This window comes from Stegodyphus dumicola, chromosome X1, assembly GCF_044657685.1.
Source record: "Stegodyphus dumicola isolate Sdum_Otavi_A_Nest chromosome X1, ASM4465768v1".
Taxonomy (NCBI): Eukaryota; Metazoa; Arthropoda; class Arachnida; order Araneae; family Eresidae; genus Stegodyphus; species Stegodyphus dumicola.
The window spans coordinates 178,260,526-178,288,383 of NC_140780.1; the positions used below are offsets into that span (position 1 = coordinate 178,260,526).

Below are 27,858 nucleotides of genomic sequence, written 5' to 3' on the forward strand. Positions count from 1 at the left end.
GATGCCGTAACGGAGGATGTTCTGAGACAAACTGTCCCGTATTGTGTTACACATGAAGAAATTTTTGAAAATACTCCTTATACAACTATATTAATATATAATTATATCTCTATCATAAGTCAAAATCTCGCGTGCCACTGCCGTTGTTTAGGGATATTTTAGTTACTGGAAAGCAAAGGTTCGATTGAAAATATTAATTTACAAAAACAAAGTTGAGAGAGTTTTTCATTTTTTATGTACAAAACCAGTTTGGGAAAAAATAGCACCCCGCTGCTCAATTCAAAATTCCCAATAAAACCATAAAATAATGAAATATATGTAAGGAGTAATTATTTGTGCCTCACCGTCATAGCTTTCAGTTCGTTATAAGATTAAAGTTGTCACTTTGATTTCTTTCGGAACGAATAACTGAAAATCTCTTTTGCAGAGATAGAACGAATAACATTTCTTAACTTCCATTTGTAGTAGCTAATTTTAAGTATATTTTACGATATTGAGTAGCATTTTATTTTCTAGTCCGCTGCTGAGATAGATAGATTGATTAAACCTTTGTTAATGATACTGAAAATTTTCAGTTGCGGTTATTTTTTAGGTAATACATTACTTACTTTTACAAAATTATGATCGCTTTAACTAATTTTTATAATCTTATGTTTTAAATGAATTTTAATTTTCTGCGTTTTCAGTGAATCTTTGTTTAGACGAAACTATTTAACACAACTAAATTTGTGCATGGTTTTTTTTATTATATTGCAGGTACTCTGTGTCGTCAATGCTACATCCCTGATCTTCTCTTTGATATCTTCTTCTGGACCGGATACTTCAATAGCTGCTTGAATCCCATTATATACGCTTGCTCCAGTCGCGACTTCAAACGAGCATTTCGTTCTGTTCTGCACTGCGCTGGTTTGGGATCAGACCGGGACCTCCAATCCTTCCGCGCCCGCACTATCAACTTCACCCTACGTAGCACTCGTAGATCCTCCGAAAAGAAGGAGTCCGGTTCCCCTGGCCTCGACCCGGAAAAAATTGCTTTCGATGTAACCAAAATTCCACCTCTCATCCAACCTCAATACTCCCTGGATAGCGAGTCGCCTGGCAGCATAAATGAAAACAACGAGGATGATGAGTTGCCACCTTCCTACCAGAGCATCGCCGCGCCAACCATTGCCGAAGCAATCAAGAGAGTAAATTCAGTAATTCGAGCCGGATCTGGTACCGACACCGATTGCACCGTTATTGGTTCTTCGGAGTGACAGTATGGCCCACAGCTGTCAGGTGTGGAAAAAAATTGCTTCTGATTATCAGATGATATCTTTTGAAGAGCCGTTCTTCATTTCACCATATGGCGATGATGCTGTAGTAGTGAATCATTCGCTGGTGAAAAGCGGTTTCTTGGCCTATCAATTTCTTGGTCTAGACCAGGAATTGAAGCGTCAGCTTCGCCACGCAGGGCACTATTGGTTAGAGCAGTGTTTCTCTAATGTACCACCTAATGTTGCGGTTGATTTGACTGTTATTTTCTTAAGCTGCTCACCATGTTTATATTATCACATGCTTTTAAAAACAAGTGCTTGTCTTTCTGTTAAGCTTTTATTCCTTTTAAAAGCACATATTTTGCAGTTTTTTTTTTTTTTTTTTTTTTTTTTTTTTTTTGCTGATGCATTCTCCTGCGAGTTTCAGGAGAATGAAAAACTTTTTTTTACATTTTCAACTGCACTTTTCTGTGTTTGAATGCTCAAAACTTGCGTTTTTATTTGTCTTCCTGTCTGTACCAAACACAGAAGTTTAAATGTTTTGTGACACTCATTACCTCAAGAATTATTTTTTCAATTTACATGTAGTCAATTGTCCGAAACCTAGACTTACGTTTTTCTCTAGTCTAGCAATACTTGTACTCCTATACACCCTTATTTAAATCCAGTCGTTATTGTGAAATTTGATGTTGTTTATATTTTTACTGTATGGGGGGAGGAGACTTCTGTGCTGAATGAAAGCTTTAATGAGTTTACTTGATAATGTTACATAATTAGGAGTTTTTTAAACCAAATTTCCATATGTCATATAGTGCTGTTTCCTACACGATCCAAGAAAATTGGTTGAAACCTTCGTTTATGACTTACGAAACCACTCACTGAATGTTTCATTTCGTACCCAGTATTCAGAATGCTCAAAATTTATTTTAGTCTGCGTGATGACTTTATTCTGCAACTGTGGTTTGAACATTTGTAATACTAGTGTTTCTTACACAAAGCACGTGGCACATAATGTTTAGGTAAAATCTGATGAGATATTGTATATTTGTGCTGTTTTCACAAAACACATGTGGTTTTAATTTCCTTTATGTTCGTAAGCGTCTAGCAGCAGCCGTTATATGTATGTTAGATGCATGTGAAATTGTCAGCTAATCGCGATTAGCAACTCACTGAAGTTTGCATGAAAGATCCTAATGTATTTTGTCTTCAAATAATGCTTCGATTTGTGATTGCTGATGAAATTTGAGTGTGAAATCTCTCATCCACTGTTTGAAATATCCATTACCTCCAATGTAAAGAGTGATTAGATCTTCAGTGAATACCTTCAAGCAGATTTCAAAGTAAACTAAAGTTCACTAACTTAATGTTGTGCCAGAGCTGAGTAAAATTATGTTTGTTATGTTTTTTAGATGTTTTGTAAATAGTAGTAGTTTTGTCAGAGATGTTGGTAAGAAATTTCATTTACTTATTCTGTCATTTTAGTTACCATAAATATTAATTGCATGTCCTTAATTAACTCGATATGATGGTTACTTACAAAGTATCATACGCGCTTGTAATGCGATATAGCAATTTCTATTTCAAGTTGCGTCTTACGTCTAAAAACGCTAATTATCGATTAAACATCCATATACGACTAGGTGTTTACTATCATATTGGTTTCTTTCTGAATTTTAACTAGTACTCTTTTTGCCAATCTATATTCTTGCTATAATTTTTACATCCATTTCTAATCAACTGTGACTATAAGGTAACCTTTTAACCGTGGATTGTAAGTACATTTTACATAACTATCTCATTATTATAAGTTATGAGCCTGAAGTAGGAAAGGTAATATTGCTTGTATCATTAAGTACCTACTTTTGCGAACGCATCCAATCAAAACGAAATAGCAAACTCTTTAAATATGCATGCGAAATATTTCATATTAGTAAAGTTATTAAAGGGAATTTATAGGCTTCATTCTAGAATGTTTTCAAAATTACTTAATGATACTGAACTGTCAGCCAAACTTCAAGTGAAATGTTCTTAATTTTAAAAAAATAATATAGTGTACAGAAAATTATAAAAATACGAATTTATGAGAAATTTTGAATATCTGCAAAATCACAAATTATCTACGTTCACATTAATTGTTCTGCTATTACAACTTTATTTTCTGAAAGTATAAAATGTAATTAAATAACATTAATTGTGAGCGAGCAAAATTTTATAAAAAGCAGACAATTTATAGACCTTACGCATAACCTGATAAAAGTACTGCTCAATCTGTATTGTTGCCAAAGTTTACTTTTTTCGATTTTGACAATTGCTGCCAAGTTCAGCATTCTTTGGCAACCTAATGGAGCATCTGTTGTTTTACTAGCCTCAAATATTGCTATTAGATTTTCGACAGAGCAAGACTTCACCAACAATTAAGACTGTTAGTAGATACTATACTATGACAAGTATAATTTTCATTAGTTTATCATCAGGATAAGCTGCCTAATAACAAAAGTTTAATTTACACACATTTAAAGATTTAAAATTACCATCAGAAACATTCAAACTGAATCGGGACATTTTTAGCTAAAAAAGAACAAATTTATTTAATTTATTAATCGCAATATATTCCCTGAATACAAATGTATAACACATAATTTACTTAATGTAATCTTCAGCTTTTTTTATATTTTCTAAAAACAAATTATGTAATGAAATCTCAAATGATTGAATGTTATTCCGTTGCAGGAATAATACTTATTTATTGATAACTACGATCAAAGTATCTATTTAACACTATACGTGTTAGCTATGGAAGTACGTTTTCTACGAATATCTAAACCTCATCAGGTAAACTGACATTACGACATAATTTCGAAATTTTTCATCCATAAAACTGAACAATTACGTGAAATCTTTCTATTGCTATGTACTACTAAACTAAATATATACATACTAAATATCGTTTTAAGGCATCAGAAAACAGATGTCATAACCAACTACTTAGTCGCATTTTAGCAGCATTTTTAGAAGAATAAAATACTATTAAAAATCAAATTAAAGAATAATAATATATGGGCAGAGGAAATGTATTTCTTCAAAAGTGGGCCTATTTCTTATTTAGCATTCGTTCGTTAAGAAATGAATTGTAAAAGTCATGAACTTATTATTCTAGCAGTTACAGCAGTACAAAATTGAAAGATATAATTCAAAAATGAAAATGATCCTTTTTATTTAAACTTATTTGAGAGTTTTAAATGGAGGCATAAATCAACTTTTAAAATTCGAGAAATTTTGTTTGTTAAAAATTTGGATTTTTCCATCATTTATTTTAGACTAACGATATTCAGTATTTTCCATTAAGAATTTTATCAGCCGTGCTATGTCGTACCTGAATCTGGTTGCATGTGTATAGTTCCAGGTAATTAAATTAATTCGTACATTTCTTAGACATTAGAATTCGTAAGTACATTAATGATTTGCATGCAGTTTGATGTAATAACATCACTTATACATTTTAAAATTGATAGACGTGAAATGTCACCTTTAGGTCAGATAACCTGCAAAGTAATTAAGAAAAATAGCCCCTCCATAATAATTCGCTTGATACGATATTATTATGTTTATAAAATCTCAAAATTAGTAACGACGAAATGTATAATTAAAGAAAAATTCAGATCTTTGTGCAGTTAACTAGCTTTTTATTTCAGTGCAGTTTCTGGTGTTATTTTTGCTTTTAATCATATGAAAGTTTAAGAATGTAATATTTATTCATTTTTTATTTATTATAAAAACTTCGAATATATTTAGTTTTAATTCTTTTCGTCTGAATGTAGTAGTAAATGAAGCATTTTTCCTTATTTATTCCTTGAACATTGCTTAAAATCTCCCAAGTTAAATAAATCTAATATAACTACCGGTGTAAACTTAAAAGGTTAATTAAACAATGTAAATCGCGTTAACAATCTTTTAGTTTAAACGCCTCCTTAATTTAATATAAATTCCGGTCGAAATTATTCGTTGTTAGCCATGCTTTTCAGGCAATGAAATTTCTTAATAATTCTGTTTCTTGTTCAAGCAAAAAAATTCCCCATAATTAGTTTTGGATATTTTTTAAGTATTAATAAAATCTGATGATATAAGCATAGTAATAAAGTGACATTTTCTTGATATTATTTTCAACTTACGTTTTAAATTTTTACAAAATATAATATCCAGTGATCGAAATTGCGACTAAAATAGTTTTAGTCCCGTGACTAAAACTAATTACTCCAGGATAGTGAGAATCTTGTTATTATTACTCAAATTTGAAAGACGCCGAAGTGTTTCAATAAACTGGAATATCTCGAAACTGGATTATTTTAAAGATAGATATTTTCCATATCCTCTAGATAGCAATGACACCTTGTCGGATTAACTTTAAAGTTAAGACTCTCTGAATGAAAACTCAATAAATCAGTTTTTTTGGCGATATTAGTATCAAAAAATATTTCAAAAGCTATGAAAGTTTAACAATAAAATTAAAGCAGCAGTCCGTTAGTTTGGAATAAATGCAATTGATTCAATTAACAAGCATGTAAATATGAAAATACGTTATAGGTAACAAAAGAATGAAGTATTAAAAATTGAAATGTGACGCATATTTGCTCAAGCCTTCGATAATGCAAATACGTAAGACAGCCAGCTTTAATGGTTTACATTACTTAAAATATTTTTTCACAATTTTTAAATGTTTTTAATAATATTCAGTATAATCACATTTCATTTCAGAATTAAGTTCACCGGAAATGTTGTGAATAAGTTACTTTGCGTGACTGTTTACGCTATAATACCGAATACAGTATTTGTAGTAAATTATATAATTTAATATTTCACTGCATTACTATTTCTATGCACTTCATCCATTTCTATGCAGTATCTTTATTGTCAGCCATAACAAATCTTCCATTGTAAATGAGAATATAATTTTAATTAATCTACTTAAAACAATAGCATTATATTATTGTTATGTTTATAATTAGGAGCACATTAGTAGTTTTTTTTCATTTAACATTCTAAGTCACAAATATTTATACGAATTTTAAAGATTCGCTGTCAACAGCTACGAGAATTGAAAAATACTAACCATACGCATATACTCGAAATATTCTAGACTAATGCCACTTTTGCAAGTCAGTTGCAGAGTCTGTGTTCATATATTTATGCAAGATGAAGTAAAAACTCAAAGAAAACTTGCAATGCAAATATTTTCCTCGGTGATTTTCGAAACTTCGCCATTTTTGTTGCATTATTTGTCGTTAAGTTTTCTTTCTATTTTATATAAATGGTTTTAAAATCTTTCTGTCGTATGCAGTGTTAACTTCATTTCATGTGACTTTTCTGTTATAGGAGCAGAACTTACATATCAGACTTCATTAAAATCTTACTCAGCATCCATAATATTCAGTATAGAGTGAAGAATTCACTATTTTTTATACTATTTTCTCCGCTATTTTACACTGTTTTCGGTACTTAGAGTAGCTAGATAACATGAAAAACTTCAATATTGTTGAATACTTAAATAAATATATCAAGGCTTCCTTCATGTTCAACTTCTATTTGGTAATTATTGTATGTAAGTGCATATTGTTTTTATCTTTCATCTACTTTTTTAACTTGTAAATATGCCTTAGGAGCTTTAGGTAGGCGGAGCGAATATCGAAACAAAGTGATAGAATAGTCTACTTATCAAACGTCTGCTGTGTTTCTGAATAAACTTAATAATACCCTTTATTAATTTCATTTTCCTGAATGCATATTTAATATGCTTCAAAATTCAAAATTTTTAGTATATAAAAGTACTTCTTGTGCACATGACTTATTTGATGCTTTGGAATTGACAAAGTTCTTGCAATTTTAATGCATTAGTTTTCGTGTCAGTCTTAAATATTATTATTTTTCCATTAATAAACTATAAAAATCTATGATTAAATTAGAATAATTTCCACAATTTTTGCAAAAAATATGAAGTAATTTACAATTCTAGGCCTTGAAATGCAAAGTTTCAAGAAACTGTTTTCTTATACTGAGATATAAAAAGTTAAACGCAAGAGAAAAATAAGAGAAAACATATTTAAATATACATATGAGTGTGAATGTAAATAAAAAGTATAAGAATAAAAATCATATATATGAAATTTTAAAAATGTAAATCTAAAATCATTTGTTTTGTCCCGCGCGTCTTTTATTTAATTAAGTTCCCCAAAAATGCAGTTTAAAAGGTAACTTAACAAGAAAAAATTTCTTAAACTTTCGATTTTTTCCATTTACATACAAATACAATTTAAAAAAATCTGCAGCAGTGTTTCTCAAACCTTTCTAGGTTAACCCACGACTTCCTTCTTTAAACAGGTCTTAGTAGCGCCCCTATCCTTTTGCGTGCTTAAATCATATTTACCGGCAAAGTATATAAAGCAGTATTGTATAGAATAACTAGGCAAGATACAGAATGCTTAAAACTTCTCGTCAAAGTATGAAACTACTTGTATTTCATACATTTCCTAAGTATGCTATGCAATTCCAAAAGACAAACAGGTAAAGTATAAAATACCACGTTGGGACTCGTTCGAAGCAGTGTCCCGCCACGTAGGTGTACGCATCGTTATGCAAAATGTGCCCTGGCATAAAGGCGAAAGCACTCATATTAAAATCAGTTTCTAACTTGAAAATGACAACCTTTATAAAGTTTATATTTAGTAAGCAAAATATAAAACATAGTAAAACAAATATAAAACCTTTGTTCAAGTTAAGTGTGGCACCTTTATACCGATGCACGCTTGCGCAAGTGCAATCGGATTTCAATAAGGGTGCCCGTAAATAAAGGTACTCACACATTTTTATGAAGATTGCTTTTTTTTTTTTTAAGTTAGAAGCTGAGTCTCACAAGGGGCGTACACCTGTGTATCGGGATACTCTAATGAAGGTATCTGTCACTTCGAACAGTAGCCGACTTGCATAAAAGTGCCACACTTCTATAGTGGAACATTCTTACGAAGCGATCCCATGCTAATGACGTTGCTAATGGGACGTGAAAAGGCATGTGCTTTCGATGCTCGCCTCAGGTGGAAAATTCCCTATTTGCATTTCAGCTTTGTTCGGAAGTAATAACATACCCTACCTTGAAGTTATTCGGCAGACCGCAACGAGTTATAAGAAAATGGAAGAGCAAGGTATTATCTGGAACGAAATCATGGTATGCTGCCATACAAACGATGATTCTTCGTTGAACTATCTAAATTAGGCGTCGGCAACTTTTTTGGCTGCTGGTCAAAATCAACCAAAATGCGTGTATTAAGAAGACGTTTCGGGTCAACGGTATTTTCATTTTAGAACAGTCTTCTTGGTGACTAATAAAATAAACTTTAATAGAAAAATACGCTTTAAACTTTAAACATAATAATTATAAGTATTACAAAAGCAAACATAATTAAAAGAATTCCTCCTCAATGGCTCTCCTGATGCTGAACTTGTGATGTTAATTTAGTCAAGTCTGGCTTATACTTAGTTGTCTTGGTCATCTTATGCAAACATCTGAATTTTCGGTCTGCTCTTACTTAAATGTGAAATATTTGCTTGCATTTACAAGTTGAACCAAATGTGGACATAATGACAAAGCTATTTTTTTTTTTTTTGGAATTATGGATTACGGATCGGCGTTGAAAATCGTGTTAAAAGTTTTAAATTTGCGTTATTATTAGTGCAATTTTGTAATCAAACAAAAATATTAATATTATTATTTATATTTGTTTTATTTGTTTATGTATTCTTCAAGCACTAGTTTCATATTTATGTTTTAAAATTTATTCTACATATTATACGTTAATTTCAGAACGCAAGTGGATCACTTGAAACTATGAAATGGATCAATAGGCGGTTCGCGGGTCATAGGTTACCAAGGTCTATCTAAAATGTGAGCCAATGATGCAAAAAACAGTGCATGTGGCCCCTAAATTATTTTATGGAGCCAGAGAATATACTTTATTTACGTATTTTTGAAAGTATGGTGTATAAAAGGTTTTTAAGATTTTAGTTATTTGAAGTTCGAATTTATTTTATTTTTCTTATCATTAAAAAATTAACATGAATAATGCAACAGAAAAATCTGTAAATGGCGCTAAATAATTTATAGTGTGATATAACCCTTCTTCAAAGATTTAAAGATATAGATTTCATTAACTTTGCATTAATTTCATACTTGTTAAAAATATAAGCTCAACTACGAATTTTTGCATTAAGAATAATTGCTTTGTTTCAGAGTACATTTATATATGAATAGATTTATTTCACAGTTGAAAATTAATAAGAAAAGAGCACGAATGGCCGATGAATATCTAAATCCGTGATGAAGAAAATTTCTAGTTATTTCTCTTCGAAGCTACTAACTTTACCACAATCGAAACGCCATCAAGTATCAAGCTGGAGTAAGAAGTTTATAATTATTTACATATAAACATGCATATTTTTATTGATGCGTCGAATAAAAAATTTAAAAATTAAGAGAAAGAGACTAAATTGTAGTTATTTACTCGCGAATTTTGTCCTACTTGAAAACATCAGTCTGAAAATTTAATATTTAGTCGTTAATATAGTAGAACTACTAATGTATCCATATATTTGAATCTCAACGATAATATATTTGAATGTCTCAATGGTGGTTATAATTAAAGTTCCACTTTGAAATGGTCATAAAAGGAAAGATACTGGACCAAATGTTATCAAACTTGGTAATCGTGTGAAGGAAGTTATGGGAATTTATTTTCCGTGAGGAAAAATGTTTAAAAACTCACCACCAGGAGGGAAATGGCACTGTATGCAATATTGTTAAACGAAATAAGACATGAAGACTTCGCTTTAAAATACGTTTAATCGCTTTTGAAACATGTTACAAATCCTGTTCAATGTGGCGTCCACCATTTTCCGAAAGCAAGTTAAATCGTGTTACTGTATTCTCAATAGCAACGGACATGTCAGTGTATCGCATCTTTCAATTCCGCCAAATTGTTTAGATTATCACCATAAGCAATGCTTTTGAGATACTTCCATAGTCAAAAGTCACAGGGATTCAAGTCTGGTGACCGGGGTGACCAAGAAGTGGGGGAGGTGTAGGTCTCTAATCCGTTCATTCGTGAAATGTTGCCTAAATAACTGATGACACATGTACCAATGTGCGGTGGGGCCCCATCCTGAATAAAAATCGCGGTGTTTAAAATGCCACATTGCTGCAGTTCAGGTATCACGAAACGTCTTAACATTAGCGCTAAGCGAGTTGCAGTCATCACAGTGCACGTAACAGGTCCAGCTGTCGACTGCTCTTCAAATAAAAATGGTCCAATTATGAAACTAGCTGTCATACCATACCAATCGGTGGCTTTATGAGAATGCAATGGAACTGGGTAGATTACATGAGCGATTTATAAGAAACCAATTCCTGAATGCTCACACTTTTGCGGGAGATTTGCGATTTCACAGTCTGTAATTTGTGGTTATCACGGACGGATTTCTCCGTTACACGAATGGCGCACTCGACATTGATCGCCTTTAAATGGTAGTTTTGTTCAGGTCAATGTTTCTTAAGGGTATACAACATGTTAAAATCTTGTAACAAAAGATCAAATTAGATTCGGACCCTTATTTTGTTTGACAATATTGCACAGAGCGCCATTTACCCCTTTGGTGGTGAGTTTTTGAATTTTTTTTTCGTAAAATACATTCCCATGACCTTCTTTACACGATTACCAAGTTTGATAACATTTGGTCCAGTAGTTTTCCTTTTATGAGGATTTCAAAGTAGAACTTGAATTATAACCATACTGTATTTGTCTTCAATATGTTTTAATTACAAAAGAAAAAAGGTCATGCAGGTAGAAAGCTTCAGACTTTAGATAGGAAACAAATTTAAATTAATTTTTTCCCTATGCCGATATTATTATTAGTAGCTATGAACGTTTTCATAAATATTTATTTGATAAATATTTAGTAAACAAAATATAAAACATAGTAAACCAAATATAAAACTAAAATTATTTTATTTTTTACTTTCATTTGATACTAAAAAAAGTTGTTTTTAGATCGTACATTTTGCCAGCATGCAATTTTTGTTTGAGACCTTTGCTTTACAATGTAAGTTAAATACTCGAAAGGTTATCAGTACAAAGACCAAAAATCGTAAATAATAATTTTCAGTATTTTGTTGATAATTTCTTTCTTTTATCAATATTTGACCTAACAACAATAATGTCTTCTTCTAACTTCTAACTGATCATTAATACCATAAGTTTCTATGTTTAGTTAAAATGTAAAATAATGGGCAGAGTCTGTAAGAAAGAGTTTCTCTGTGACCAAAATTCTTCACAGAAAATTTTAAATCTAGCTTCTATTCACAATAATTACGTGGCTGAATCAGCTCTTTTTATGAAAAAGTAATACTCTGATGTTATTATTAGTCAAAGCTAGGTTTATTACCCAGTCCAATATTTTCAGTTCTAAAACATTCGGTAAACTGTTCTTGCAAATATTTATGGAGCACGTATAAAGAACTGCAAAATATTAGTATTAGCAAATAAGTTACTTATTTACCCATTTCCTTTATGCAAAATTACATTTTATCCACACAATCTTTTAGTAATTTCCCTTTAACTTCTTAAACAGATCATTTGATTATGCAATATCGGATTTATTTTAGAGAGATAACTGCAGAGGTGTTTTTCCTTTCCAAAAGTTTGGTAACTTTGCCTAGAGCTATGAAGAGTCATTTGGTTATTTTGGAGCAGAAATCACGATAAATAAGAAACTCGAACCTCTCGAATATGCCTCGAGTGTGATGACCATTACACCACGAAGGCATGCTAAGAAGACGGGAAAAACACCTTATAACATCCTAAAATATAGTTCAGAACAGTCTCCCTTCGATAGTCATGGAACTTCTGTGCGAGAGAGCAGTCTTCCAAAATATGATGCATAAAATTTCTACATGTTGTTATAATAATATCATTATAAAAATATTTGCAATATTACTACTGGATTAAAATCTGAGGTCACCTTTAAATTTCAAGGTTCTGTTTGATGCCTAAACTTTTCTGGATAAAAAGGACGCCCTAAACTGGATAAAAAGGACGTCCTTTTCTGGATAAAGAGCCCGTTTAGGGCGTCCTGCTTTGAGAAACGCTGGTGCAAAGCAACGCTTCTTAGAAGTACACTTTAATAAAATTTATCAAAGTATTTAAACCTATCAAATTACATAAATGTGAATATTTTTCATATCTGAAAAAATATTAATTTAATAATTTTCATCTAAGAATTTATTTAGGAATTTAAAAATTTTCGCTACTAATGTATGTTATTCCTCAATTATTTCCTTGCCAAAATTTATTGAAATGTATATTTTATATTATATTTGCAAAGAGAATGCAAAACTTTTTAATTTCTTGAACTGGTTTCTTCATGTTTTTCTAACCTCAAAAGAAAAAATTAAAAGCTATTTAAAATTCTTAAAAACGCTTTTATTAGCAAAAATATTATTAATTATAGTATTAATTAAAAACAGATACTCTTATTAATTGTCTTTTAATTAATACAGCGTATATTCAGGTCTTTCCTAGGGATAAAAACATACATAAATAAAGGTATATAAGCTTTTTTTTCCGCTTAATCACATTCATCAGTGATCCTTCTCACTACCAAAGTAAAAGTCATGTGCACATTAGTGCTGGATGTAGGTCTAACCTAGAAGATTATATTTCGAAAGACAGGTCGTTACGCTTAGTAAAGTTCTAAAATTCAAACCAAAATATAAAGGATTCAAGGTTCGTAAATATTCAGTTTATTCACGATACATATTAGACAATGGCTTTAACATTTTAAACAGTTATTAGCCCCATCACAAAATTAACTATGCATCTGTATTTAATAATGTCGAAATCTGTGTAGTATCCTCATTCATGTATATAAATTATGCAAACTGTCCTATATTCTGCAGTGTATGAGTTGAACATTTTTGTACATATAAATATATGTTATGAAATATTTCAGTAATTAAAAATACGCCTACGGATATATTAACTTCAATATTTTTTAAGCGTAATACAGCAGTTTTTAGTTCAGTACTAAGAGTCGTAAAAAAATGAAAGAAACTTTGTTATGCTACATGAAATGGTGCGTTTGTATATTTCTCGTAATAAAAAAGCAATAAAGACTGTAACATTTTTTTTTGTAAAGAAATAAATATATTTTAGTGTAACGAAATCAAAGGATATTACCACTAAATTCTTCAAGGTAAATTTTGTTGAAACACGCAAACTGTCACGAAATTTATTATTGAGCACCTTTTAAGAGAATTTTAAATTTCTGGCAAATTATTCTGCATTGTTTATGAGAGTGTAGTAAGTTACACACTTCAGTTTTGAACTAAGCTGAAATGCATACTGTATATAGTGTAAAACAACTGAATTAATATTGTGATTTTATGTATATTGCTATCCATATATGCAAATACCTCTGTTAAATTCAACATTTTATTATACAGCTGTCAACTTTCTTTAAATGAAGACTATTGTAAGCTTTATTAATGCTCTTACGACCTGTAGCAACACGCCAATCATATTACTAAAGTGACACAAGACATGAGTAGCGTTTAAGTAAATTTGTGCAAACTAGTCGCAGTACATGTCCTTGGTACAATATTTGTTTCATTGTTTCTAATAAAGTAAAAATTTAAGACGGCTTTTCAAAAAGAAACTCAATGAATGTTCTTTTAAGCCCGTCAAAAGCAACTAATAAATCGAGGAATTACTGTAACCCAACATTAACTACAAAATTTTGATTCGTAATGTTAAAAAGCTACTTAAAATATCATGATAGTCTTTTAATAAACTTCTGATCATGAAAGTCTTATAACTTGTAGAGAAAGCCAGACTATTAGAAATTCCCAAATATTTGAGATAAAATGTATTATATCAAATATGACGCAAAATATTTTTTCTCAAAAAATACGATTTCGTAGTTGACACTTTTTGATAGTTAACACTTAAAAAATATGCAGTTAAAACTTCAATTTTTAAAATCTTAAAACAACACTCAGAATTCTGTAACTCTGAGCAAAAAAACAGTCTGTGTATTGAATTACTGAAATTTAGAGCATAATATTAAGTTTTACGTTTTTTCTGTTTTAACTCACTTGAACGGATAAGAAAAGAAACAAGCAATAAAAATACAGAACAAGGATGTCTTATTTTGAATGCACTCTTATTTTGTTTTTAGAGTGCAACATAATAATAGATTTCTATTTTAATAAAACATTAAGATCATATGTAAAATCAAAATTTTATGTTAAATGCCTTTATCAATTTCACAGGCCTTACGTTGAATCATAAAGAAATATATTACGGCAGTTAGGAATGTTAGAAAGCTTATTTAAAAATCATTTTACGTCCCTACTTACTGGAATTCTTTCTTTTTAATTATTGTATAAACATTTATTAATCATGGGTAACGTAAGACATTATAAAATCAAAGCTTGGAAGGCAAGAAAATTATTTTTTCTTCAACAACATGTCAGGAAACACAGAGAGATGATAAATAGGCGTATCTCCTCTGCATCACAAAATATCTTTTTGACTGCCTCATGCCTTTGAACAGACATGGTATCAGTAGATTCAGAGAATCAGTATGTAGGGTTTTATATTATTAATTGATTTTTCCAGCCTTATAATATCGATAAAGCTGCGCATACTTCACCCAACATTTCTCACAGTTTTAAAATTTTCATATACGTAGAGATATTAACTGATAATTCTATAATATATATGCTTATGTTTTCTTCCTTCATATTTTTGAAAATTATAAATATATATATAAAACTGATATATCATTTTACCAAATTCCCAACTCAATGTAGTAGTGACATAACTGCGTCTTAAACTCTGTTTAGGTATATTTAAATAAATACTCCGCCTGGATATATTGCGAACGAAAAGCGAAATATCCGAAAGAATTTTTAAACGAATTTAGAATATACAAAAGAATTAATCTGCAAATACTTATATAACGCATGCCATTTTACAAAAACAGACTCTTTTCTCTATCGCACATTTCGCACGCAAAGAATTACTTTATTTCTTCTATAAATTACTTGAGAAACAACAGGTAAGTTGAGAATGCGAGTAGGTTACTTACATTGAGTACTTCCTTATAAACGTATGAAATCAATCCAAATATTTGAAAATATCCGTATATGAATCGCTGTTTAGTTTTTTAACGTAAGCTGTTCTGAAGATCCCAAATCAAAAACGTAAGTTGAATTTTCCAAAGTTAAAAAATCTATGATAAAATAATTAATTTATTGTTAATGTTATCAAAATAACTTGTCGGGCTAGTTAAAATTACACAACTAAATGAAGTAATTTAAACAAGATTTGAACAATTGGATCCTCCTTATTATCACGGGAAAGAAGTAACAAAATTTAATTTTTCTAACATATTTCATTTTAATATATATTCAGGATTCACCTGAAGAATATTTTAAAGTTAATGTAAATGTTAAACTAAAAGCTGCTTGAATTTTTAACTATGGAACAAATCATTTTAAGCTCAGTAGTAGAAAACAATCCATGCAATTTTTCATATCGTTCAGAAAAAATCTGCAGGATTTCATATCGTAAATTTTCTTCAGAACTTCTTTCCCAGGTAATAGAATCATTAATTCGACATGCTTCCTTTTTAATATTTTTCCGGACAAGCATATTTGTTTTTTATGGTGGAAAAGAGTTAAAATTAATAAAGTCTTGTAATTGTACTAACAGCAATAGTCGTAGTTAAAGTGTATTATGAAAATTATTAGCTTTAACTGAAAATAAAATCAAAACCTACCATTTTTCGATAAGATTAACATAAATGCTTATTTCATGTTTGTCAGGCCAAAAATATTAGTACGTAATTTTAAACGGTTTTATGCATAACATAATAAAATTTATAAAATTAATATCAATATATAAAACAAATGAAAATAAAATAATTTAAATAAAATTAAATAAAAATAGTTTAAATAAAATAAACATATAAAAATAATTAAATAAAATTATTTTGTTCCACTTATTGAACTTCATCTTTAGAATTATTTATTGCGTTAATAATTTTAGATAAATTAAGCATTTCGATAAATTAAGAATTATTTTGAAACACGTAAATTTCTATGTGTTAAAGACACTCACAAGAAGTATTTTGTAAGTTATAGAAAGCTTCTACAGAAATATTCTCTAAAATAAACAGATAGACTGCAAAATCTGTATAGGAAGAGACAGGTCTTTGCAAAACAATTTCTGCTTAATATATACAAAACCATTTAACAGTAGAGTGATAAAATATTTCCAATTTTTCATTTTATATTGCCTTTCAAATACAAGTCAGAAGTCTTTCTTTTAGTAATGCTAAGCTTTTGCAGAAAGATAATAGACATTTCAAGTGCAATCCAGTAAAAAGCAAGATTTAAAAGTTCTTGTATAGAAATTTATTTCACTGAAGTTTGTAAAGCAGTATCCGCAGTTAAAGCACTAGAAAGATTTGTTCATGTTACTTATCATGCATCAAAGATTATATTATTGATTCTTCACCAAACATAATTATGTATTAGAATCTGTTTAATATAAATTTGCGATTGTTATTAAATACTAATTGATCCAATAATCAAGTCGTCAATTAATGGTCATTAATTAAGCTAATGGTTCAGTGACGCCTACTATATATATATATATAAATGAACTATTTCTATCTTCGTTTATTGAAGCATAATGTCGTGCTGTAGTCTGAACTAAATTGTTATAATATCAAGGGCTATTAAATTTTAACAATAATTGGTTGCATTAAAGATTTGCTATTAAACTCTTTTTCAAGTCTATTATTAATTTAATTTATTTGAAATCAGTTCATATTTGTGAAATTTCGTGAAGTTATATATGATACCATAGTCCATACCCAATACGTCTGAGCTCGGCTATAATGAAAATAGGATTAAACTGTGAAAAACGTAGAAAAATGGCGTTGTGCGTAATACTTTATTACTCATAACATTTATCTACAAAAGAAGCTTTCAATTACACGATAATGATAATCAATTTGCTTTGACTGAACAATATTTTACATGTTTATTCAATTTTTGCAAATTTATTTATTTATACTCGTCAAAATAATAAATAAATATAAAATCATACTCAGCTAAAACTGCAATCTCTTATATTTCAGTTTAAGACAAAGGAAGCCACAAACTTGAGCGTATATAAATTTATATTAAAACTACATGCACGGATAGTTTCTCTGTAATGGTAAAATAGTGTTTTCTTACCACAAGTACTTCAATTTTTACTCAAAAAATGTATAATCAAACGCCAACACTTTAGTAATCCTCTAATCATTATGCGCCATTTATGATAAAAAAAATCGTTCCATTACTTAAAAAGATTATTTCTTTTATTCAGAAGCATATGCGTTCTCTTGAAAAGAAAGTTAAATATGTAACTTCATTACATCTAATGAATTAGTAAGCTAAACTTAAAACAATGCTTTGGATAAATATTGAAAAGGAGTGTTATGCTTAATGCAATTCATTTATTTTATGGATTTTATGCTTTTTCTAAATAAACATAAACTTTAGAAGTTGACTTTTATATTTCAAATCATACCTGTAAATTTTGATCTATGTGAGAAAACAGTATAGATTATTTTTAAAAGCATTTATCCATCTGCCCGCAATGGATAGTGTACACTTAGCAAGTTTAAGATGTAGAAAAGTTAGGTAAATTACATTTAAATATTAAATATGGCGCCACACGTAGTTCATAAATGTTCGCTTTATCCCATAACATAGCGAATTGTTAGACTATAAGTGTTTCATGTCTACGGTTTTCTGTAGACAAGACTTTATAAACTTATGTTTACATGATGCACTTTGCCTTTGTACGAATGACCAGAATTCAGTTTGTCTGTTACAGGTAACTTAAAAATTGAATGCTTAAAACTAATGTAGCCTCAAGTAATCACATACATTAAATTTAGAGGCTACACCAACATACCTGAGACAGTGACACTTTTCTTGAGCATTATTCTCTGTTAACGTAATAGCACCAGTTTTGTCCTTTTTGGCACTTGAGCAAAACTGGTTTAAATATATTCTAAAACATGTACTTAATTTTATTACACTAGCTATTTATTAAGCATAGGTTTCGAATCTTTCTGCTATTTTCATAGAGTTGTACATTTATAAACTGAGCCCTGGTCAGCGTAGAATCAATGGTGTATTTTGGTATAACGTAGAATCTGAAGTAATTCTGCTATTTAAAGCGTCAAGGGATTGTCTTAATATCTGTCTCATTATTTTCACAAACTGAACTCGGTAGATATATATATATATGTATATACATATATGTATGTATGTATATGTATATATGCAGTTATCAAAAATTGTAGAATCAAATTCTAGCCGAAATGTTACTGGTTTATGCGTTATAAGTTAGATTTTGATGTTGCTTCTCGTATACTTGTGTCACATTTGTACTGCTCGATGAGTTAAACTGCATATCAGATTGGCTATGTGTTGCTTTTACGAACTAAATAAAACAGGGTAAATTAAGAAGCGTATATTTTCGAATATATTGTAGTAAGTTGTTTCCTCTGAAGCGTAAAGGATTTTGCGTATCCGTAATACATCATTAACTTGTATTTAGCTGACGTGTTTCAGTTGATATGTAAATAATACTGTACTAAAGGTAATGTCTTCTTTTTAACAACGTGAGTGTACCTGTCATTCCGTTTTCTATATCTACGATTCTGATTCGGAGACTTTATTCATGATACTCGGGTAGCTGACCAATTAATTTTGTAAAACAAATTAGTGTATTCTGAAAAAAAAATAAGCTATGAATTTTCAGTAGTTTTGATATAAAACCCATCTGTTCATGTATCATATCTGTAATTATTAATTGAAAAATGTCTATGAAATCTTGTAAAATGCGCGCGAATTTAGTACTTTTGCAGCGGAAGAAGCACGTCAGTTCCTTGAAAGAGGCAGTTTTTTGAAAACTGCTTTGAAAGACGCAGTTTGTAAATATGTTGAGTTTATTTAAAACCTTTTCCAAGGTACACTTGTCCCCCGATTGAAAAAGCTATTTTTTTGCTTAATATTAAAATGTATGTCTTTTTTATTTAGTGCAAACACATACACACATACACATGCAGATATATAGCTTTCTCATTTTTAACTGTAAACCTTCAGAAACTCTATGCAATTTAAGATAAACGAACATATTACGCAAACGAAACCTTCCAGAATGTCCATAGGATTTATCCTTATATATAGAAACTGCCTATTTCAGAATATATCGTTGTTGTGATTTAATTTAATATTGTCTGTGCACTCATGTGGAGAAATATATAGAATTATGCAAAACTCTTATTTATTGTAATGCAAGTACTTAATATACTTGCAGCTACATCTGTATATATGTATAATTCAAAACGCATACATATGCAAATATAGAAAAGATTTTTTTATGACAGATGTTGTAGCAAAGAGTATTTTCAGGATGTTAAAAAAGAAGTAATTTAAAATAAATTATTTAGTGGTTAAGTAGAAATGTGTATAATATAAGAACAAATGATCAAATATGTCCATTCGAAGTCTGTGAATGTCTGTGATTGTAAGCCTTTGATGACTGTACGCCTTTGATGAAAGTCAGCCTTTGATTCCTGTCATATTGTTACAGCCTGGTTAAATATTTGATGATCGTCCCTTAGCTTGTTACTTGGGCCGAGTCCCTTCGTGGTCTCGAATGAAAGGTTCCTTTATATATGTGAGACCTCAGCTATTTTCCTTGAGCAGGAATTTCTCATAAGCAATACTTTGAATTTGAGCTCTTATTTTTAAATTAGATTACTGCATTGGTTATCACAAATTTATTAGAGCTAAAGTGCCGGCGAATGAGCCTTTGAAAGTAGTATTTTATTACAATCAGTATCTTCGATATCTTTCCAATGAATGTTTTTATGTATAATAAATGTGCATGATTACAAGATAATTTGTAAAATAACTAAAATTTGTTTTATATTATTAATAATATATGATGAAATAGAAAAATATTAAACACCTCATTAATGAATGTAGATCTATTTTCGCAAGTACTTCCTGTTAATATTTTATAAAAATTAAATTTATGGCAGAATGATAAATGTTGGCACTGGTCAGTATTCTCAAAGATCATATTCATTAAATATAGCTTCATATAAAAAATAAAGTTTGGGGAATTTGATTGTGAATAAAGCAAAAATCTTAGCCAGAAATATTTTGCAATCATTTTATCAAGCCACTGCATGCGAATCCAATCTTAAGGTAAAGGAAAATATTTTCATTATAGTACCTTTCGTATTAATATTAAAATTGCTTACTCAACTTCTCGTGAATATCTATTTTTTATGAATTGTTAATAAAACTAAGATTTAGGGATGTTTTAATAATTTAAATGTCTATACTCATCTCAGTCTGATAAATGCAGTTATTGGATAAACTTTCCTTAAGCATTTAATTGCACGCATTTTAATTTTGTACATATTATTCAAAAACTATATTTAATGCAGTCTAAATCCAAATTCAAAGTTGGATTTCCACTGAATGTCACATTTAATCTAACAAAAAATGTTTATGAGAGAAGCTATAACACAGAGTATTTTCAGAATGTTAAGCAGAGGTAATTTAAAGTGAATAATTTAGTTTTAAGTAAAAATGTATATATTATCAGACATACATGTAAACTTCGTCTGTTCAGAAGTACTTATGCAGAAGCTGTGATTGTAAGCCTTTGATTCATGTAATATTGTTACCGCATGGTTGTATATACGGTGATCGTCCTAATGCTTGCTGCTTAACGATTTCAAATTTGAGATTACTAGTTTAGATTCTCTATAAGTCTAAACAGTGATATTCAATTTTGATTTCCTTTCTCCAAGTAATCCTTCATGTAATTTTGATCTCTAGCAATTTAAATAAACTCCACCTGTCGATAAATATTCCTCTTTGATGTGATAGCCAAACTAGATTTTATCCTTAATTTAAATTCTACTGAGTTAAGTTGCTATTTTAAAGGAAAATTAGCAATTGGACTCAAAAGTTATGAGGAGTCATATGCAAGAAATTCATTCCAGTGTGAAAACAATTTGAGCGGTTAAAAATAGCTGTTCATAAAGGTATATGACTTTTTGATGGAAGTGGAAAGCTAAATGTCGCTCAAAGAATTCCTTTATAAAAGATACATAAACAGATTTTTATTCTCCATATTCATCTATATCAGCCAGAAATCAAATCAAAACTCTAAAAATTGTCATAAAGTCTGTTCTGCATGCTTTTATATTCCTTCAAGAAGGAAAAAAATAAGTGTTGCAGTTTTAGTGTATTTATCCTTTCGAATTCAGTTGCTACTTATATAAAGCAAATGAATGAAACGGTCGTATAAAATGAACTCAGAATGTGCTAAATTTTGACACATTGGTGCTAAGTCATCGTATGTGATGAACTGGATCTGAGGCAATTACAGTTGTGGAAATTTAAAGACATGCCAAAGCGAGCAAACTGTTTCAGAGAAGATGCAGTTTATAACTATAGTGATTATGGATTGTATAACTTGAACTTCTTCCAGCGAAAAGAAAGATTTTCTGAAAATATATGAATATTGTATACTGTGTGAATGTATCGTTAATCTATTTTTCCTGTGCATGAATCAATGTAGAGTGGGTTTTACTCTGCGCATATTATTCACGCTGTTTGAATTAATACGTCATATTAAAATGTAAAAATCACTTTTCACTGATTTTTAAACTTATAGCAAAGTTTGATTATCCCCATTCACAGATGCAGCAATTTCAGATTTATTTCAACAACTTTACATGTGATACATCTAACATAAGAATTCAACATTCTTGTCATTTAATTGTCCGTTTGTTTTACTGTTTGACATGAAATCAGTCCTTAAGTTGTTTCTGTGTATCTCTTTTAGTTTTAGATGCAAATTTACAGTTTAATAATGTAGCTTGTGTAGCACCATTGTATCATGGAATAAAACACTGTGTCTTCTTCATGTCTGTTTCTGTTTTGCCATATTTTGATGTTCATGTTACATAATTTCATTCACTGTGATTCATTTCTTCTGAAGGTAAATGACCTTATTTTGCGTTTTGAAGAGTTTTCCCCAAAAGTCCAAAATGTACGTTATACCCAAATGTTACGTGAATGACATTTGTGAACAGTTTGACTAAGAAGACTGTAATTAAATTTGTAAACTACATTACTTTTAACTATTTTTCATTTTTAGAAAATGACTGCTTTTTCAATAATGAGCTTTTTTAATAGCATACGCATTTTTCTCTTTTTGTAGAGTCATATTTTAGCTGTTTTCTTGTGAAGTACGATTTTGTGAATTTTTGCTCAGTCAAAATTTTGAATTTTTGTATGAAGCATTTTTGTTACAATTTTCTATTGTATAATTGTTAGAAAATATTCTTTGTATTTTTAAGACAAATTAGTAAGATATATTTTGCGAACATTTTTGCTTCATTATATAAGGTTACCAAAAATGTCTTCAAGATTTAAGTATTTCAGATTTAAAATTGCCTTTCACTTGTTTGCAATAATCCATATCTGTGTTGCTTGTAAATTATTTCCAAACATAATTTTTGTTTTACACTAAATAACTAAATAACCTTTTCATTATTTTTATAATTTAATATTTATTTGCCCTCTGTGAGTTTATTCAATCCATGTCTCATATATTAAATTTGTGAATACAAAAAAAAAAAAAAAAATGAATGCTAATAAACTTCACCGTATTTCTATTATCCGCCCTTATTCTTATCTCTATAACCTCTACTATAATATAGAGAACGTTTTCAGAAAGCATTCATTTCCTATAATATTTATTTCTGTGCTTACAGATATATTTTAAGTTAATACAAATTTTCACAAATATTTTTCCTAATCGTATATTTGAATTTTTAGTGTTGTTAAATATAGTTTTTTGTGAAGGTAAGATTTAATGACTGACAGTCTTTATATTAATATTTCTTTTAAAATAGAGTATTAACAAATGAGAAATTGATTAAATGTTATTTTCAGAAGTATAGGAGAAACTTATTCTTTGATATACGACATTTTTTACAAGTTCCTAGCTAAAACTCTAATAGCAAACTTAAAAACAGCAGTGAAAGATACTTTTCAGACTCCATTTAGTTAAAAAATTTTATTTTATATCAAATCACAGTAAATGCATGTCACCTTATATTTTATACTTTGAATTACGGAATTTTACTATTCGTCTGTAGAGAGATACTCTTTCAGGCAAAGCCAGATGGGTAGAAGCTATCATATTTACTTCAAAACCATGAAGCATTAATGTGAATATAAATGAAACCATTTCGACCTTTCAAATTACACTTAACAAAAATATCCACATATCGAAATCTGTTTTTTACGAAAGGTGTTTAAAGAATATTTTGAATCTGTATTTATATGTATCACATATGAACTACAGCTATGTTCTACAGCATTTATTATTAAAAACAAAGAACATAGTACCCGTAAGAAAACCCAGACCTCAGTAGCTATAATGATGAGATGATAAACATATTCAAATATAATTCTTTAAAAAGTTTCATTTCTAGATTATTTTAATTGAAAAAATAAGATAAAAATTTAAGTTTAATTTGAGGTAATTTATTACTCTAACATATGAGGAAGAACTGACTGAACTTATTAACTCAAAAGAATTTTTAAAATTCTGGTCTCCTGAAAAATTATTTTCGTTCAAAATCCCTTTTTAATTGCGTATACGTTTTAGATTTAATTTCCGTTGAAAACAAATTTTCCAAATTTTTTACAAAGCAGTATTATCGAATAAATTGAAAACAGTCGATAATTATTTATTTAAATTGCATAGCTCTGCTTTTTAGATTATAAATTACAAATAATGCAAACCAGCTTCTTGGCTTGGCAATTTAAATCGCAATTAAGGGGAAAATTCTAAACACATAACTAGCAAATGTTAAAATTTCGGAAATTTTCTATTTTTATAACATTTGCTGCAGCTTTTTAAAGCTGTAAATTATTAATTAAACATGGAATAATGATGACTGAAAGTTAAAGCTTGAATACTGCCAGGTAATTTAAGCGATTAATGACAATAATATCTTAAGAACAAGGAAACATAAAATGCTTTATTACTAATTAGATTTCAAATAGATCTTTAAAACGCATTACCAGGAAACTTTTTGTTGCAGCTAGAAAATAAATTTTTATAGTCATACCCTTAACTGATTTTGTTGTTTTAATATGTGCATTTTTTTATCCACCGTATTCGGATGAAAAGAATAACTGTAACTAATAATCTAAAGATTGCGAATCTGGGTTAAGTAAAGAGAAGTGTGTACTATAACGAAATAACACTCACCTGCAGATAGTAAATGCTTACAAACCTTTTAAATATAACGGTAGTTTGAGATATCCTGTAGGTATAAACTAATGAGGTATTCTGTATGTGAGAATTCCATAGCTGAAAACGAATAATAATGTTCGGAATAAAACAGAGCCTGATAAGATAACAATATAAGTAAGATGCCCTAAGAAATGCAAAACTAAAGATACATGTCTGAGCGGTATTAAAAATTAATAAGCAAATTTTCACTCAAGTAAAATGTAGTTATGGTGATTTCGTCCTCGCTAGGAGAACAAATCCATAATTTGTATGTCTTTTGTAAATGTTTAATTTCCTAATTCCATACGTAATAAAAAATAAAGAAAGAACTTAAATTTTAATTAAAATATAAACAAAAATGTGTAGTATTAAATATAAAGTTCCTGCATGTTTCTTTGTTTAATTAGTACAATCTTAATGTACCAAAAGTGTAGCGTATGGATATCAGAATTACATAATATGCGTATGGATAACTTAAATTATTCAGTATGTAATGAAATTTTTAATTTTGCTCCTAAAAGTTATTAATAAAGTAAAATAAAGAATGATGGTCTTAAAGTTTATGTAAGGGCTTGTCACCTAAAAGAAATAAAACCGAATATTGTGTATGTGAAAGGTAATAAAACAAAAAGCAAATTATTTTTGCAGTAGAATTTAGGTACAATGTTTAACTGCTGTATTCAAATTTTGAATTCTTTTCCTTTTTGTATTCAAATTTCCAACTCATCTCGTTCCTTTTCGAGGGGGACATTAGAAGATAAAATCATGTTGCGCGTGAATTCAAACATGACTGCCTCAGATGGAAAAGGATAGCATAACATGAATCTCATTTACGTATGAATATCTGGAAGGTAAAGAATATGGGCAGTTACTCAGTTGTCTATGAGACAATAGTACGTTCAAATAGTATTTTCATCATTTATTTAGAATGGAGTTGCATAGTTTAGCATACTATCCAGTTAGCTTATTGTCTTATTCTCTATTTACATACCTCAGATATCGTTTTAGTTAATCCAGTTTATGGTAATATTTTATTTTGTTTTTAAAAGCAGGTTTTCTTCCGTGATCCAGAAAATAAATTATTCGTTACTATCTTGTTAAGTAGTTTGTAACAAGCACTTAGGCTATGAAATTTTTATCTATGTAATGCAGGGCTTATTGCAGAGAAAGTAACACAAAATTTATCTTTTCTAAAGATACTAGAATTCTAAAGATTATTTCATACGTTAAAAAGCATGCAGTTGGGAATGTTTATGAAATTTGGCAATGCTAAAATATAAAAGCCGGATTTCCATAGAAATACCAAGTGAACTATGGAAACAAAATTATTTTAAATGAACAACGGTGAATAGTTTTTAAATGAGAATTTTTCAGTCATTACGTGGATAGATAAATTAAGTTATAAAATACTTATTGTTTTGTGTTCACAGATACTTACATCATTATGCTCAAAAGAAAATTGCTAGTCTTTATTAAAGCAAACTAATTTTGAGAAGTGATTTTTTTTAGACTTATTATAGCCAAATCTGCTATTAGTTCCAATAGTTCTTTAACTTTAAGAATTGAAAAACATCTTTTACTCTACATGTATTTTAAATGAAATAATTAACTGACGAATATATATATGTAAATATCAGCATTGAGGAAAATACGATTCGTGATATATTATACATGCATTTAAAATGCGAAAATAAATCAGTAAATTAATGAATAAATTTATTCTTCAGTTTTTTTTAAATCAACATTAGGATAAATACAATCCGTAACTTTATGAGCAGCTAAAATAAAAGACCTTTGATATCACAGAAAAGCACAAAATACTATGGTAATTCATAAAGTTATCAACAATCAAACATATATCAGTAACGCCAGGTGAGTTAATGAGCTTGAGCACATGAACACAACAAAATTATGGACATAGAATTTATATTAGTTAATATGGTTTTAGTTTCTGAATCAAAGAAAAGTTAAAACTAATAAACCCCAAGTAATAAATTCAATTACTTTTTCCTTTAATAATTTTTCCGAATGGTATTTAATTAATTATATAACTAAATACATTTCTTAAGTTTAGTTTTATTGCAATTATAATCATTTTTTAAAAATTTAAATATATAAATTCGGGAGTGAATCGTCCGTCCTTTCTAGTTATATGTGGTATTCATAAGCCGAAACAACTTTGAAATTATGTCAAAAGTAACTCACAGACACGCTCAAAAGCACTGTTCAGATTATTTGTTAACATTCATCTGAAACCCTTAGAAGGAATGTTTTGTATTTAGATAAGCTTTTTTCCAATCTTAACTTTAATAAAATATCTAAAATCTAAAATCTCTTTTAATCTTAACTTAAAATAAAATTTCAAGAATTTAATTGAAATTTCTTTCTAGAGTGAGTATAGTTTATTATTATGGAAAAAATTTTATTTTCAGTTCAATTGCTTACATAACAAAATATGTAAACATATTTAATGAACACTATTAAATATCGAACAATATTCCAGATGCATGTACCTTCCAAAGCTTTCAGCAAACAAGTATGTAATAATATACAGTAATGTGCCCGAGATATTAGAGCATTGCTATTGGTAAACATAAAGTAAAATCCTTTTGATGTGAATATTTTATACTTATTTATACTTTATTATTTGTTACCCATTTATTTTTATGATCTCTTTATGAGCATGTATGTGAATAACTTCTGTTTCTAACAAGGATACGTAATAAATAAACAGAGTTATGTTAAAACTGATTTTTGTGTGCTCATTTATGCAATACTTAAAAGGATTAAACACAATATTTGTTTCCACAATATATGTAATACAATATAGCTAAGAATATGAATTATCTTGAACTGAAATTGTACTTTATATATTTTTCTATTTCGCATCACCGATTCTTACAACATTGCAATATCAGTGTCAGAAAAACTGTTTTTTACAAAACATCTTAAGTTTTGAAATAAAGAAAGTGAATTCAAAAGACTTGTCTTCTCCAAAACAGATATTTTTTACTTTCCAAACATTATTTTTCATAAAACTTGAAGCCTTATGACAGAATCACAATACATGTTTTAAAATTAGAAAG

General features: G+C 29.2%; 1 protein-coding gene across 4 annotated transcripts in view; it reads left to right on the top strand.

Moving 5' to 3' along the window:
• LOC118203800 (alpha-1A adrenergic receptor-like) overlaps positions 1-27,523 on the top strand; it is a 151,851-nt gene extending 124,328 nt beyond the window's left edge. For all 4 annotated transcript variants that reach the window (XM_085807631.1, XM_085807632.1, XM_085807633.1 and 1 more), the window contains one exon: positions 757-27,523. In XM_085807631.1, the coding sequence (XP_085663757.1) occupies positions 757-1,256 (500 nt within the window). In that variant the 3' untranslated portion in view covers positions 1,257-27,523. The remainder of the gene's footprint in view (positions 1-756) is intronic.
• The last annotated feature ends 335 nt before the right edge of the window (positions 27,524-27,858 follow it).